The 17,754-nt window shown below is 40.5% G+C and overlaps 1 protein-coding gene across 1 annotated transcript in view; it reads left to right on the top strand.

Moving 5' to 3' along the window:
• The window catches only part of ATP2B2 (ATPase plasma membrane Ca2+ transporting 2), a 403,776-nt gene extending 386,348 nt beyond the window's left edge, over window positions 1-17,428 (top strand). Inside the window, exon 21 of the mRNA XM_053689420.1 lies at window positions 17,288-17,428. Within this exon, the coding sequence (XP_053545395.1) occupies window positions 17,288-17,313 (26 nt within the window). The 3' untranslated portion in view covers window positions 17,314-17,428. The remainder of the gene's footprint in view (window positions 1-17,287) is intronic.
• Window positions 17,429-17,754: the final 326 nt, after the last annotated feature.

Here is a 17,754-nt window from a genome sequence, read left to right as displayed (position 1 = left end):
TATCTTAGGGCTTATTTTATAGGTAAGTATTTAGTTTTAAATAGGAATTATTTAGGTAATGATAGGAATATTTATTTAGATTTATTGTAATTATATTTAAGTTAGTGGGTGTTAGGTTTAGGGTTAGACATAGGTTTAGGAGTTAATAACTTTAATATAGTGGCAGCGACATTGGGGGCGGCAGATTAGGGGTTAATAAATGTAGGTAGGTGGCGGTGATGTTAGGGACGGCAGATTAGGGGTTAATGATATTTATCTATGTTTGCGAGGCTGGAATGCGGCGGTTTAGGGGTTAATATGTTTATTATAGTGGCAGCGACGTTGGGGGCAGCAGATTAGGGGTTAATAAGTGTAGTTAGGTTGCAGCGACATTGGGGGCAGCAGATTAGGGGTTAATAAATATAATGTAGGAGTCGGCGTTGTTGGGGGCAGCAGATTAGGGGTTCATAAGTATAATGTAGGTGGGGGTGGTGTCCGGAGCGACAGATTAGGGGTTAATAATATAATGTAGGTGTCGCGATGTTGGAGGCGGCAGATTAGGGGTTAATAAGTGTAAGATTAGGGGTGTTTAGACTCAGGGTTCATGTTAGGGTGTTAGGTGTAGACATAAAATATGTTTCCCCATAGAAATTAATGGGGCTGCGTTACTGAGTTTTACGCTGCTTTTTTGCAGGTGTTAGACTTTTTCTCAGCCGGCTCTCCCCGTTGATTCCTATGGGGAAATCGTGCACGAGCACGTTACACAAGCTCACCGCTGACTTAAGCAGCGCTGGTATTGGAGTGCGGTAATGAGCAAAATTTTGCTCAACGCACACTTCTTGTCTTTTAACGACGGGTTTCTGAAAACTCGTAATACCAGCGCTATAGGTAAGTGAGCGGTGAGGGAAAACTGCTCGTTAGCACCGCATAGCCTCTAATGCAAAACTCATAATCTGGGCCAGTATTTGCTTAGAGTTAAAAAATATTTATTATAAATAAGTGTATCTTAGTTTTCGTTTCTCTTTTGAGGCGATCACAGATAAGGAGCACAGATGTTAAACGTACATTTTATAGTGCATTTTATAGTGTAAGGTTGGATTACAATAGCAACTAATTGATTTTGAAGAAATCCGATGTTGGATGGAAGAGTTAACACAACGTTAACTTACATCTACACGAAAAGAGCGACTGCACGCAATGCACAAAATATTTAAATGGAAACTTGGTACTAAAATGGAGCTACTAGTAGTAGTTTACTACTTTTAGCTGTCAGCAACTTCGTTAGCTTACGGCTCCATTTTTTACGGCTCAATGGAAGTGAGCCCTAAATCAGCAGACTGGAAAAGTAGTCAACATGCAGATTTTTAGATTATAAAGTTCAGATTAAAACTGCACATTAAAGGGACATAAAACCCAAAATCTTTCTTTCAAGATTCAGACAGAGCATGCAATATTAGAAAACTTCTTAATTAACTTGTATTATCTAATTTGTTTAGTTTTCCTGGTATCCTTTGTTGAAAAGTATACCTAGGTATAGAAATGTACTACCTATGAGTAGAAATGCACTACTGGGAACTAGCTGCTGGTTGTGGCTGCACATAAATGCCTCTTATGATTGGATCACCTGATCTTTGTTCAGCTAGCTCCTAGTAGTGCATTGTTGCTCCTTAAGGATACCAAGAGAATGAAACAAATTTGATAACAGAAGTAAATTGGAAAGTTGTTTCAAATTGTATGCAAATTATCCATGATGTAAGAAGCACCACATGGTGTGAAAATTGTATTATATCCATATCCCTAAGCATGACTAGGCATCCAAGATACATAAAGCTGACGCATTTCGTGTTCCCTAGGGCAGCTTACTCATAGTGTCTATAGGTAAGCGCCACTAGGGGGTGTGAAACGTGTCAGGCATTATGTATCTTGGAGGCTTAGCCATGCTGTATCTTTTTATCAGGATATAATAAAAGTTTTTGTTTTTTGTGCTAGTTACATCATGGATTCTTTGTGGCTGATGATTGTGTGATCTACCGCAGTAAAAGCACTTCGGGTTTGGGCAGCCTCATTTTCATCTACTTTACACTTCCATTTTTACGGAGCTGGTTCCAGCCTGGAGCCGCGGTATGTGGAGTGGATGTTTAAAATGAATTGCTCTATCTCAAACATCAAAGACACATTTTGAGTTTTATGTCCCTTTAATTGTACATTTCGATTTATATAGATTAAAAAATGAACTAATAATGTCAAATCAAATGAAATATTTGGCTATTATTTTGGCTTTTAAATAAAATATTGTGACTAGGAAATCATGCAAAAACATTAGTTTATTGGAATCAAAAACAAATAAAATATATGCTATCTTTTATAAAATGTGATGAAATTGTTTTGCTTTTGTTCCATTCTTGCGATTTTATCAAATACTCTCAATGCCCTGTGAGCATTAAAGGGATATAAAACCCAAAAGTTTTATTTTATGATTCAGATAGAGAATACAATTTTAAACAACTTTCCAATTTACTTCTATTATCAATTTTGCTTCATTCTCTTGGTATCCTTTATTGAAGGAGCAGCAATGCACTACTGGGAGCTAGCTGACCACATCAGTAAGCAAATGATAAAAGGTATATTTGTACAGTCACCCATCAGCAGCTAGCTCCCAGCTTCTGAGCCTACATAGGTATGCTTTTCATCAAAATACCAAAGCAAATTAGATAATAGAATTAAATTGGAAAGTTGTTTAAAATTATATGCTCTATCTGAATCATGAAATCATTTTTGGGGTTTCATGTCCCTTTAAGACTCAGATTGAAAGATTTTGCAGTACCATAAGGAAACTAAACATTAACGTAAAGTTATATTTGCTTTGAAATTTTTAAACCACTTTTTTCACATGTTGCCTTAAAACCAAAAGATTTCAACTAAAGTTCTAGCAACATGGACTGAAAATTTGTAATGTTGGATAATAGTTTTGAAATAAACTGAATGTATTTTTCCTCCTCTAATCTAGCACTGCCAGTATTACAAGTCTAACTTGCAGGGGTAGGAGAATGGAAATCGAATGAAGATCTTTGTGATTGTTTATTACAGCTCTTGAGAAGACAAGAAGTTCCGTGTAACATGCGTGGAACCTCGCGCTTCCTCCTTGTGTTTGTCTTGTAGCGCCATTGTCCAAAGTAGTTCCTTTTTTTGTTCCTGTGCTGTTGTCTGCTCTCGTTACTACAGAAGCTTTGTCTCCCCATCTGTCAATGTCACTGTTGATAAATGTCTGTTTCCTGGCAATTTTTTTACTGATTTAACTATCTCACAACATAGGTGTTTTAAACAGGAATTAGTATTTATTAAGCGGTGATGTATGCTTAAATTCTTATAAACAGCCTTAAAGGGCCAAAATAGTCAAACAAATATGACCCTGCACTACTGTAAGCGGATTCTGCTTTCTACGCCCGAAGTTTCCGGTTTGCCAGAAACTTAAAGGGCCATGATACCCAAATGTTGAAACACATGAAAGTGATGCAGCATAGCTGTTAAAAGCTGACTAGAAAATATCACCTGAATCTTTCTATGTAAAAAAAGAAAGATATTTTACCGCAGAATGTCCTAAGTATTCAAACCCCATTGTAAAGGACTTTAAGCAGCAAATCAGTATGTCTGTCCCAGGACAGGCAAGGGAGTGAGCCTCATGCACACTCATGTTATTTCCCTATTCAGTTTAAGGAAGTTTACTATGAAATCTCATGAGAGTTTAGTGAAATTTCATGAGATCACAGTAAAAGAGTTCATCACCTCAGCACTGTTGATGCTGATTGGCTGCTGTTCATTTCTTCCTTCTTTCTTTTTACCTGCAGCTGGACAGCAGCTGAAGTATAACTTTTTACACAGCACTTACTCTGGTGAGCTGAGGAAATTGTGAGGTAAAATATCTTCCTTTTTTACATAGAAATGCTCAGCTTTTTACAGTTATGCTGCATCAATTTCAAGTGATTTAGAATATGAGTATTATGTCCCTTTAAGTTAAGAATCAGCGGTCCGCCACCTTTTAGGGTACATCGAATCATGTCCGCCTGGCAATTGATAAATTGACCCCTAGAAGTGCTGATCAGACTGACAAAGCACTGATGGTCCAGAGTGGCGACTGCTGCTTGTATCAGCGGCGGCTTCTGCTTAGCAACCACAGCGGGTCTGTATGTCTCAAGCAGTATTTCTACTGTGTTCAACCCCTTTGCGGTAATTAAACACAGTAGTGCAGAGACGATAGTCTTGAAATGACATGCTCTAACAAATAAAAGCATTTTATTTTTCAACTATTATGACCCTTTAAAGTGAAAAAGCTCTAAAGCAGGGGCATATGTCATTGCCAATGAAAAATACAAAAATAGTTCTAGCAGTGAAATGTCCCATAAAAACACTGATATACCGAATAAAGCCTCAAAACAAGACCAAGTTACACAACAAAAGAACCAATTCAATAACCCAAATTGTGATACTAAGAAAGGCAACAGAATCCAGTTTATTATTAGAGTATTTATAAAAATAAATCTCCAACAGTTTTACTCTAGACTTGACTTGTAAGCCAAAAACGTAACCAACTTCTTAAAAAAACAAAGAAAAGTATAAATAGGGTTCCAGTCATGACATTTACCTGTAGGTTGTATATGGGATAGGGAAATAACAATCAAAAATAAAAATAATGAAATGGATACTGAAAGCAATAATTGTATGTGTTTACCTGATATATTACATTCTGAATAAGCTAAATGGTTTGTAAATCCTTTTTACTTTTAGGCCTAGTTTTCAATAATATTGTAACAAAGTGGGGAGGAATCAGCGCTAATTTCAACCAATGATCGAAACAGCCAATAGAATCCGAGGTCAATCCGATTGGCTGATTGAATCAGCCAATCAGATTTTTCCTACCTTAATTCCGATTGTCTTATAGAATCCTATCAGCCAATCGGAATTCGAGGGATGCCATCTTGGATAACCTCCCTTAAAGGAACCGTCATTCGTCGTTAGTCCGTCGGTTGAAGAGGATGGCACTGCGTCGGCTGGATGGTGTCAGAGTTTTTTCCCTGTTGTGTTTGCCATGTGCTGCTGACAGCCATTTTACTCACCTCTCTTCCTGACTTTGGTGCATTGTGGGGGATGCTGCTCAATTCCTGCACTTCCTTTTATGGCCAAACTGGTGTGCATCATCCATGTGAGACAGGATGCAGTCTCAGAATTGTGATGTCATCACTTATTATTTAAAGGGCCTCTGTTCAGTATGCTTTGCCTTTGCGTTGTCTCAGAACAGTTTGTGAGAGTTCCTGTGTATTACCTGGCTGCCTGACGTCCTTCCTGGTTCCTGATCTCTGGCTTGTTCCTGACTCTGCTGTTTTCCTGGTACCTGATTCCAGCTCGTCTGACTATTCGCTTTGGCTCCTGACTCGGCTCGTCTGACTACCAGCTCTGGTTTTGATTCCTGGCTTGTTATTTGACTTGTGGACTTTTTATTATTTTTTGCTATTAATAAAGGTGTGATTATTTTTGCACTTCTCGTCTCAGTCTGATTCCTGGCACCCTGACATTACGCAAAGGCCATGAATCCTGATGGTGCTAATAATCCACCTTTACCTGCCATCATTTCCAGGATGGATGTACAGGATCACCGCTTGGATCAATTTGCACTCGCCCTGCAAACCCTGCTGACTCGCACTGCACATTTGGACCAAAGTGTCCTGCAAGTTATGGCTGCTCCTGTTTCCGCTGCTGCCCCTATGCCTACCAGGAGCATGTCCGGTTCTGCACCTCTACCTCAGCAATATGGAGGCGATCCTATTCAGTGCAGAGGGTTTTTGAACCAGGTGGGCATTTACATTGAGATGTTACCTCAGGCGTTTCCCTCTGACAGAGCTAAGGTGGGATTTCTCATCTCGTTACTCTCTGACACAGCTCTTGCCTGGGCTAATCCTTTGTGGGAGACTAATAAACCTGTGATTTCAAATTACCCTGAATTTGTCGCCTCCTTTTGAAGGGTATTTGATGTTCCGGCTCGCTCCTCCTCTGCTGCTAAACGACTCATGTCCATTCAGCAAGGTACAAGATCTGTTGCTCAGTATGCTATTGAGTTCCGTAACGCTTGCCGCAGAGATAGGTTGAAGCAATGAAGCCCTTGTTGCCACCTTCTTTCATGGGCTCTCTGATGCAATTAAAGAAGAAGTTGCTGCCAGAGATTTACCAGAGGATCTCGAGGCATTGGTGTCTTTTTTGATCCTAATTGACATCAGACTCAGAGAGAGGCCCTCTTTCAAGGAGCGCTTGCAGAAGCCTCCTGTTCCGTTGTCTCCTACGTGTTAGTTCCCACCCATGCCTCCCTCTCCTCCCATGCCTCCTGGTCCCGAGTCATCAGGTACTGCTGAGCCGATGCAGCTGGGATTCACGTGCCTCTCCGCGGCGGAGAGGGCCTTTAGGTAGAGGGAGGGGCTCTGCCTCTGGTTTATCCTCGTCCCCGGAAACCGCTTAAGGAGAAACCTTTGGTCACGGTTGTCCTTTCCTGGGTGAACTCCTCCATAGTCACCCAGGCTCTTGTTGACTCCGGTGCTGCGGGATATTTCATTGACAGTGCTTTTGTATCAAAGCACTCCATTCCTGTTTTGCCGCGGTCCGTTCCGCTTGCTATTGAGGCCATTGATGGTAGGCCCCTTCAGCCCGCACTCGTTACTCACGAAACTGCTCCGTTGTCCATGGCTGTTGGGGCTCTCCATTTTGAAACCCTCCAGTTCCAGGTGATAAACTCTCCGCATTTTCCGGTTGTTCTGGGTTATCCCTGGCTCCAAAAGCACAATCCCAATGTTGACTGGCGCAGGTCCGAAATGTTGTCGTGGTCCCCGCAATGTATTTCCACTTGTCTTCGGAAACCAGTTGAAGTCTTGTGCACTTCTTTGGTTTCTCAATTGCCAGAGGAGTACCGAGAGTTCCTAGACGTGTTTGACAAGGTGCGTGCTGGTACGTTGCCTCCTCACCGGTCTTACAATTGTGCCATAGACCTGCAACCCGGAGCCATTCCTCCTCGGGGCCGGGTGTACCCTCTGTCAGTTGCAGAGAATTGTGCTATGGAGGAGTATTTTGCCGATGCTCTGTCGCGGGGGATCACATGCAAATCCTGCTCTCCTGCAGGGGCTGGCTTCTTCTTTGTGAAGAAAAAGGGTGGCGAGTTAAGACCATGTATCGATTATAGGGGTCTTAATCGTCTTACCATTAAGAATGCTTACCCTATTCCGCTTATAACGGAACTCTTTGACCGCCTCACGAGAGCTACAGTCTTTACTGAACTTGATTTGAGGGAAGCGTACAATCTCGTTAGGATTAAGGAGGGCCACGAATGGAAAACAGCATGTAACACCAGGAGCGGGCATTATGAGTATCTTGTAATGCCCTTTGGCCTATGTAATGCTCCTGCTGTTTTTCAGGAATTTATTAACGATGTCCTACGAGATATGTTGCAACAGTGTGTTGTGGTGTACTTAGATGACATCCTCATACACTCACCCACACTTGAGGCTTTTCGTTCTGATGTTACACTGGTTCTTCAGAGACTACGTGAGAACAGCCTGTTTTGTAAACTCGAGAAATGTGAGTTCCATCAGACTCATTCCTAGGTTATGTTATCTCCGTTGCAGGGTTCTCCATGGATCCTGACAAGCTATCTGCAGTTCTGCAGTGGCCTCGCCCAGTTGGTCTTTGGTCTATTCAACGTTTTTTGGGGTTCGCCAATTACTATTGGAAGTTTATTAAAAACTTTTCTTCCTTGGTCAAACCTATCACAGACATGACCCTTAAAGAGAATGATCCACTCCATTGGTTACCTACTGCCATTAAGGCCTTTGATAGTCTTAAGACTGCCTTTGCTGCCGCTCCAGTTCTGGCTCATCCTAACCCTGTCCTGCCTTTCGTTCTTGAGGTCGATGCGTCTGAGACTGGAGTAGGTGCCCTCTTGTCTCAACGTCCTACACCTGACGGTTCCTTGCATCCGTGTGGTTTCTTCTCTAAGAAATTGTCTCCAGCTGAGTGCAATTATGAAATTCGCAACAGAGAATTACTGGCCATAATTTTGGCACTTAAGGAATGGAGGCATCTTCTCGAGGGTACTAGCGTGCCAGTGCTCATTCTTACTGACCACAAGAATTTAACTTATCTATCTGAAGCAAAACGTTTGTCGCCCCGACAGGCCAGATGGGCGCTATTTTTGTCTCGGTTTAATTATGTGGTCTCCTACCTGCCTGGTAGTAAGAATGTTAGGGCTGATGCCCTCTCTCGACAATTTTCGCCTCTGTCCAAGGAGGAGTCTGTACCTACTCCTGTTATACCTCCTGACTATTTTGGCTACCATACGTACTAATTTGACTTCTCCCTTGGGGGAGGAGATCCTGGCCGCACAAACCAATGCACCTCCTGAGAAACCTAGTGGTAAGTGTTTTGTTCCTGAGAATCTTCGAACTAAACTTTTGCACACTTATCACTATCCTAAAGCCGCAGGTCACCCAGGCAAGAACCAAATGATTTGGTCTGTCACTCGACAATTCTGGTGGCCAGGTCTTCGTTCTGATGTTGCTGCGTATGTTGCCTCCTGCTCAGTTTGTGCACAGAATAAGACTCCTCGACGTCTTCCTGTGGGTCTTCTTCAACCTATTGCAAATAGTGAGCGTCCTTGGACACATCTTTCCATGGACTTCATTGTCAAGCTCCCTGTTTCCAATGGCAATACTGTTATCCTTATTGTGGTTGACCGTTTTTCTAAAATTGTCACATTGCATTCCCTTGATGAAGCTGCCTACCGCTCAGGAGCTTGCTTCAATTTTTGCCCGAGAGGTCTTTCGTTTACATGGGTTACCCAAGGAGATAGTGTCGGACCGGGGTAGCCAGTTTGTCTCCAGATTTTGGCGTTCCTTTTGTGCTCAAATGGGAATCCAGCTTTCCTTCTCCTCGGCATATCACCCTCAATCCAATGGGGCTGTGGAATGGTCTAATCAAACTCTGGAACAGTTCCTCCGTTGCTATGTCTCAGATCACCACAATAATTGGTCTGAACTGTCACCTTGGGCAGAGTTTGCTCGTAATAGTGCTATTAATGCTTCCTCCAAGATATCCCCGTTCATGGCGAATTTTGGGTTTCAACCATCCTTGTTGCCCGATTCATTCATGTCTCAGGGTATTCCGGCTTTGGAGGAGCATCTCCGACAACTCCGTTCCACGTGGGTGCAGATTCAGGATTGCCTTCATCGTTCTATGCAGCGCCAAAAGTTTCAGGCTGATCGTAGGCGTCTGTCCGCACCTTCCTACCAGGTTGGTGAGAGAGTTTGGCTGTCCTCCTGCAACTTGAACCTCAGTGTGCCTTCCAATAAATTGGCTCCCCATTATGTTGGTCCTTTTCGAATACTCCGACGGGTTAATCCTGTGGCCTACGCTCTTGACCTTCCTCCTGCTATGCGCATCTCCAATGTTTTTCATGTCTCCCTCTTGAAGCCATTGGTTTGTAATCGGTTTACCACTGTGTTGCCTCGTCCCCATCCTATCTTTGTTGACAACCATGAGGAGTATGAGGTCAGCAGCATTATTGACTCTCATATGTCCAGGGGCTGTGTACAGTATTTGGTTCACTGGAGAGGCTACGGTCCGGAGGAGCGTTCTTGGGTTCCCTCTTCTGATGTTCATGCTCCGCCCTCCTCAGTGCCTTCCATGCCCGTTTCCCCAATAAGCCTTTTGTCCTCCCGCGGGGGAGGGGTCGTTGAGGGGAGGGTACTGTCAGGGTTTTTTCCCTGTTGTGTTTGCCATGTGCTGCTGGCAGCCATTTTACTCACCTCTCTTCCTGACTTTGGTGCATTGTGGGGGGATGCTGCTCAATTCCTGCACTTCCTTTTATGGCCAAACTGGTGTGCATCATCCATGTGAGACAGGATGCAGTCTCAGAATTGTGATGTCATCACTTATTATTTAAAGGGCCTCTGTTCAGTATGCTTTGCCTTTGCGTTGTCTCAGAACAGTTTGTGAGAGTTCCTGTGTATTACCTGGCTGCCTGACGTGCTTCCTGGTTCCTGATCTCTGGCTTGTTCCTGACTCTGCTGTTTTCCTTGTACCTGATTCCGGCTCGTCTGACTATTCGCTTTGGGTCCTGACTCAGCTCGTCTGACTATTCGCTTTGGGTCCTGACTCAGCTCGTCTGACTACCAGCTCTGGTTTTGATTCCTGGCTTGTTATTTGACTTGTGGACTTTTTATTATTTTTTGCTATTAATAAAGGTGTGATTATTTTTGCACTTCTCGTCTCAGTCTGATTCCTGGCACCCTGACAGATGGAAGATGGCTCCGCTCCGGATGGATGAAGATAGAAGACGCCGCTTGGATGAAGACTTCTACCGGATGGAGGACCTCTTCTTGCCCCGCTTGGATGAAGACTTCTACCGGATGGAGGACCTCTTCTTGCCCCGCTTGGATGAAGAATTCGGCTCGGCTGAGTGAAGACGACTCAAGGTAGGGAGATCTTCAGGGGGTTAGTGTTAAGTTTTTTTAAGGGGGGTTTGGGTGGGTTTTAGAGTAGGGGTATGTGGGTGGTGGGTTGTAATGTTGGGTTGGGTTATTGTATTTTTATTTACAGGTAAAACAGGTAAAACTTTGGGGCAATGCCCCGCAAAAAGCCCTTTTAAGGGCTGGTAAAAGAGCTGATTACTTTGTAATTTAGGATAGGGTAGGGAATTTTATTATTTTGGGGGGCTTTTTTGGGGGGGCTTTTTTATTTTATTAGTGGGCTTAGATTAGGTGTAATTAGTTTAAACTTCTTGTAATTTCTTTTTTATTTTCTGTAATTTAGTGTTTGTTTGTTTGTTTTGTAATATAGTTTAGTTTATTTAATTGTATTTTATTTTAGATAATTGTAGGTAATTTATTTAATTAATGTATTGATAGTGTAGTGTTAGGTGTATTTGTAACTTAGGTTAGGATTTATTTTACAGGTAATTTTGTAATTATTTTAACTCGGTAGCTATTAAATAGTTATTAACTATTTAATAGCTATTGTACCTAGTTAAAATAAATACAAAGTTGCCTGTAAAATAAATATAAATCCTAAAATAGCTACAATGTAATTATTAGTTATATTGTAGCTATATTAGGGTTTATTTTATAGGTAAGTATTTAGTTTTAAATAGGAATAATTTATTTAATTATAGTAAATTTATTTCGTTTTATTTAAATTATATTTAAGTTAGGGGGGGTGTTAGGGTTAGGGTTAGACTTAGGTTTAGGGGTTAATAACTTTATTATAGTAGCGGCGACGTTGGGGGCGGCAGATTAGGGGTTAATAATTGTAGGTAGGTGGCGGCGATGTTAGGGAGGGCAGATTAGGGGTTAATACAATTTATTATAGTGTTTGCGAGGCGGGAGTGCGGCGGTTTAGGGGTTAATACATTTATTATAGTGGCGGCGATGTCCGGTCGGCAGATTAGGGGTTAATAAGTGTAGGTAGGTGGCGGCGACGTTGGGGGCGGCAGATTAGGGGGTAATAAATATAATGTAGGTGTCGGCGATGTTAGGGACAGCAGATTAGGGGTTCATAGGGATAATGTAGGTGGCGGCGGTGTCCGGAGCGGCAGATTAGGGGTTAATAATATAATGCAGGTATCAGCGATAGCGGGGGCGGCAGATTAGGGGTTAATAAGTGTAAGGTTAGGGGTGTTTAGACTCGGGGTTCATGTTAGGGTGTTAGGTGTAGACTTAGAAAGTGATTCCCCATAGGAAACAATGGGGCTGCGTTAGGAGCTGAACGCTGCTTTTTTGCAGGTGTTAGGGGTTTTTTCAGCCGAAACTGCCCCATTGTTTTCTATGGGGAAATCGTGCACGAGCACGTTTTTCCAGCTTACCACTACCGTAAGCAATGCTGGTATTGAGGGTTGAAGTGGCGCTAAATTATGTTCATCGCTCACTTTTCAGAGCCTAACGCAGCCATTTAGACAACTCATAATACCAGCGTTGGCTTAAGGGTACGCTGGGAAAAAAAGGAGCGTTAGCCCTGCAGGTCTTTACCGACAAAACTCTAAATCTAGGCGCATGTTTTCTTCTTAAACAGTAACATTTCCATAATGTATCGTCTATTTACAGAATTATTCAAATTGTATTCCCAAGAAAAAAAACACACCATAGGAGTTAGAATTTTGCTTTTCAGATATGTTTATCTAGATACTCTTCATTATTAGAAAAGCCTTATTTAAAATAAGAGATGAAATCAGTTTTCACAGTAAATTATGTATATAAGGTTTTCTATATAAGGTTTTCACTATTGATGAAAAAGGAGATTCACTGTGATTTGTCTAATTTTAAGAGACTTTGTTCGATCTTAATTTTACAAAGAATATTTTGAAACTGTAACATCAATAGAAAAACGATTCCTTATCTGACGAGCACTTGGGGAAGTGTTATCTAATTATTGAATTTGTTTACATTAGAGAGGAACATGAAAGTCCAATTTATACTTTCATGATTCAAATTATGGGGCCAAATTATCAAGCTCCGAATGCAGCTTGATGCCCCCGCCGGAAACAGCAGTTATGGAGGAGCGTTCTAAAGACCGCTGCACCATAACTGGTCCGCTGCCTCTGAGGCTGCAGTCTGCAACCCACCTGATCCTATACGATCTTGCTGATTGACACCCCCTGCTAGTTTCGAATCTGCAGGGGGCGGCATTGCACGCACAGTTTTGGTGAACTGCTTATGCGTATCATGTCGGACAGACATTGATAAATTGGCCCCAAAGCTTGCAATTAAAAAAAATACTTTCAAATTGATTTGGCTCTCTTGCTATTTATAGTGGAAGAGCATATCTAGGTAAGCTCCGGAGTGTGCATGTATCTGAGCACTATAATGCAGTAGTGTTTTTAATAATATAGAACTGCAAATATGGCAGCCATATAGTGCTCAAGATGTGCACACTCCTAAGTCTATCAAGATATACTCTTCAACAAAAGATGCAAAGAGAAATAAGAACTGATAATATAAGTATATTAGATTTTTTTTTTTTTTAAATACATGCTCTGTTTGAATCATAAAAGTTTGTTTGACTATTACGTTCCCTTTAAAGGGATCCAAATGGATGCATTTCAGTGTTGAGTAGAAGTATTTGTATTAGCAACAAATTCTAGAAAAAGCTACAGCTGTTTCAATTGTATATTTAAGTATGCACTGTGCACCAGCATTTTAATCACATCACTTGCTCAGAGAGCCTAAAGTGCTTGTGCCATCTGGTAATTGCTGACATGATACAAGCCCCACTGGTGCTCTGAGCAGCTGCACTATTTCAAATGCTGGTGCACTGAGAATATCTAGTTATGCTTCACATGCACGTGCAGAGAAAAATATTAACACTAAAACAGAGATAACTTTTACTAGAAGCATTTTTGCAAATATAGGTATATTGCAAGTATGTTTGTATTCATAGATGTAATTCATCTATGTGCATTTCAATTTTAACCAAAATGTCCCTTTAAATAAAATATAAGAGAAATACAGGGAGTGAATTCAATTAATGCTAAGTGCTGCTTATTAGAAAATAATACATTGGTCCCCATTCTAATCCATTAGATTTCCAGTACATAAACAAGGACAATGTGGGTGATTTTTGCTTTGCTTTTCAAAACTATTTCAGTCCAAAAAGAGAGCCACCATAAGGAAACCCAAAGCTTTAAGAAATGGAGAGAGCAGATATTTCAAGAAGAATCATTTCTTGTAGTGATTTTCACAGGCTATCACAAAGCAAAAGATATTTCCCTTTAAAGTGAAACTGAATTATGGCAGCTACTTCATTTTGTCTTATTGACAGTTTTTTTTAACTATCCAGGAACTTAATTGCAATTATAAAGGAACATTCTAATGATTGTATCTCATTTAATTGCCATTTCATAGTTTAAATGTATGAACGGAGCATGAACAAAAACTTTAACATTGAAATAATGTCATTTAAATAGATAAGATTTATATTACTGAATTAGGCTAAATGTGATTTCTATGGGCCGATTTATTAACGGTCTGTCCGACAGACATCGCTGACTGTCGGCATTTAACATTGCACAAGCAGTTCTTGTGAACTGCTTGTGCAATGCCGCCCCCTACAGATGCCGCTAGCAGGGGGTGTCAATTAGCCCGATCGTATAGGATCAGGCGGATTGATGTCCGCAGCCTGGATGCACCAGTTAAGGAGCAGCGGGCCCGAAGGCTCACGTGGAAACAGGGGCATCAGAGGCCATTCGGCCCTTGATAATTCGGCCCCCAAGAGGTAATTTCTGTAGAGTTTCCAAAGTCCATAAAAATCTAGGGGAAAAGCTTCTGAAAAAAGGTGTTTTCGGATGAATTTGAAGACATTTGTGGAATTGTCCCCAGTCCCCATCCAAGGTGCAGGGGGCGTTGCCCCACCAAATGCATTTGAAAAGGTTACAAATGATTTGAAATGCATTTGAATTTGAAAACTCCCACTAAACCCTGTGTGCTGCACGTCACAGGGGAGTTCCTGTAGATTGGAATAGACCCCAATAAAGGCAACAAAAAAATATGTACTGCAACAGTAATAGAACATTTTAAGAACTAGGTTGGTGTATGGAACCTTGGGCCTATACTCATGTGTTTATCTTTTGTGCATGACAAAACAAACTGAAAAGAGCTGTGATCATTAAAATGACAAACAAAACATTCAGTGTGTCACATTGCCCAGACATCCAAGTGTAGTCATGGTGCCAGTTTTTGTGTCCCTGTGATAATTGTGACCCTTTTGTGTGACGTGGCATGTGTTTGTTATGTCTGCTTGTGGCTGCTGTGGCTCTTCATTTGCTTTGTCTTGTGTTTTTTTTCTTTTTCTTTTAATAAGGTTACTTCATGGAGATCATCAATAGCCTTACTAAGGAGAAACTAAGGGGGGGGGGGTTTACTGGAACTATAAATGTCTCTAACATATCCTGAAATATATATATATATACATACACACACACACAAGCAAAGTCCATTTAACACAATAAAGGGATATGGATTTATTTATTTTTACAAATGTGAAATCTGATAAATTTGTAAATTAAGTTTCTATGGTCACCAATACTTATTCTCTGATAGTTCAGAACGGTACGCATGGCATCAAGTTTAAAGGGATACTAAACCCACATTTTTTGTTTCATGATTTGGATAGACCGTGCAATTTTCAGCAACTTTCTAATTTACTCCTATTACCAATTTTTCTTCGTTCTCTTGGTATCTTAATTTAAAAATCAGGAATGAAAGCTTAGGAGCCGGCCCATTTTAGGTTCAGCACCTGGGTAGTGCTTGCTGATTACATTTAAGTACCAATCAGCAAGCCCTATCCAGGGTGCTGAACCAAAAATGGGGCAGCTCCTAAGCTTTCATTCCTACTTTTTAAAATAAAGATACCAAGAGAACAAAGAAAATTTGATAATAGGAGTAAATTAGAAAGTTGCTTAAAATTGCATGCTCTATCTGAATCACAAAAGAAAAAAATTGGGTTTTGTATCCCTTTAAATTAGCTACTTTTACTGAGAAATCCTACATGCCTGATCAATGCAGAAATGTTCTTATGCAATGTTTCTTCTTCCCCCCCCCCCCCACCCACCCACACTTATAGTCAGAGCTAGGTTTCTCATTTAATTTAAAGGTATATAAAACCCCAAATTCTTCATTCATGATTATGTTAAACAACTTTACAATTAACTTATATTATCAAATTTGCTTTGTTATCTTAGTATCCTTTGTTGAAAGAGCAGCAATGCACTACTGGGAGATGGCTGAGCACATTGGGTGAGCCATTAACAAGAGGGATATGTGTGCAGCCACCAATCAGCAGATATCTTCCAGCTCTTGAGCTTAGCTAGGTACTCTTTTCAACAAAGGACACCAGAAGAATGAAGCAAATTAGATAACAGAATTAAATTGAAAAGCTGTTTAAAATGGCATGTTCTGTCTAAATCATGAATTTTGGGTTTCATGTTCCTTTATCAATCTCTCCAAATACACCTTACCTGGCTAATTAAATGCTAGAACTTCCTTATAGTCTTCGTTCCATATATGTGACTGCCCAGTACGGAAACTACCGGGCTTGTATAGGTTATGCTTACACACATATATATATATATTTGTAATTGTAAGCTTAAAAAATAAATGAGATTGTTAGTGTTGATTTTGTTGTGGAAATTAACAGTTGGGGAAATGTAGTAGTGTTGAATGTAGGAGACAAACAGGTGCTCTCCTTAAACCTGTAGCTTACCCATTTTATCAACAGAAGTCCTCAGGGTGCACTACTATTGCATCATGTCTCCAGTATCATTTTCATTGAGTGACCTTATGAACTTTATTTGCATAATATAAAAATATTATTACTAAAAATTGTATAACATATGCTATATGCATTCCCATATCCCTTTAAATGTGTGTTTTATTATGAAATTGGAAAAATGAATGTCATTAAAAGTTAATTTGATTGTTCTGATAAAGTGGGATTTATTCCTAATAAGGACCAGTATTTTTGTGACATTGCAGAGAGCTTAATTATGTTTCTCTATCGCCACAATTTAACGTTAGTGACCAGTTTTGTTTCCATTTCCGATGGCTTCAATTTGGCGTATAACACATAGCCGTACTAGCACTGTTAGCTTTTATGATCTCTTGTGAAGCAACCAAATGGCGAAAGATGGTCCTTTTTTTCTCTCTATCATTGTATCTAACTGTGCCAGTGTTGTCTTGTGCTTTTCCTGTCTCAGATGTTATTGTGTTTTCGTTTCATTTGGATTGTTGTATTATTTGTAAACTTCTAAACATACCCACAGCTCCTCTGCGAAGAGGAAATCATTAGACCTTTCTACCTAATCCATTTATTATGCACTTGAAAGAAAAAAAAAAGATTAAAAATGCTTGTTTTATACCTGATAAATGGGGGAGTATATATATTTTCCTATTTATTGGCACTATTCATTAGGAATAAATGATAAATATAATGTTTCCTTAGTCATATTATTTATTTAATAACGATGTATCTTTATCAATTTGAACAATATTGAAAATGAGGGAAAAAAACAAACAAGCACAACACTGAGCTGTTTTTTTCATGGAAATCTAACAGTCATTTTGAATTTCTGCTGCCTTTCTTGCCCTAACCATATTCTGCATTTTTTTCTTTTCTTATTGACATCTATTGCTTCCTAATTTGTCCTAGGATATGAAATATTTCTTTTCAATGATGTCTTTCTCTTTCATTTCTTCCTGTCTTCCAACCCCCTCCTCTTCCCTACACACAGATCCGCGTCGTGAAGGCATTTCGTAGCTCTCTCTATGAAGGTTTGGAAAAACCAGACTCTCGGACTTCTATTCACAATTTCATGACTCATCCAGAGTTTAAGATTGAAGACTCCCAGCCTCATATCCCTCTCATCGATGACACAGATCTGGAGGAAGACCCTGCCCTGAAGCAAAATTCCAGCCAGCCTCCGTCTCCAAACAAGAATAACAATGCTATTGACAGTGGAATTAACCTCACCACGGATACAAGCAAGTCAGCTACCTCTTCCAGTCCTGGGAGCCCTATACATAGCTTGGAGACATCCCTTTAGCTAGAGATGGTATTACTGCAACAGCAACCGAATCATTCATAATTATGAAATCAAGTAATATGCGCTTCTGGCTCAAAGAAGTTAATACAACTTTTGGAGGCCAGGCGTAGACGTTTCTGGTCCAGGGAACTCTGGAAATGAGATTGTGGCAGATT

The sequence above is a fragment of the Bombina bombina genome, chromosome 7 (genome assembly GCF_027579735.1).
Source record: "Bombina bombina isolate aBomBom1 chromosome 7, aBomBom1.pri, whole genome shotgun sequence".
Lineage (NCBI taxonomy): Eukaryota > Metazoa > Chordata > Amphibia > Anura > Bombinatoridae > Bombina > Bombina bombina.
This window is presented reverse-complemented; position numbering and strand designations above follow the sequence as displayed.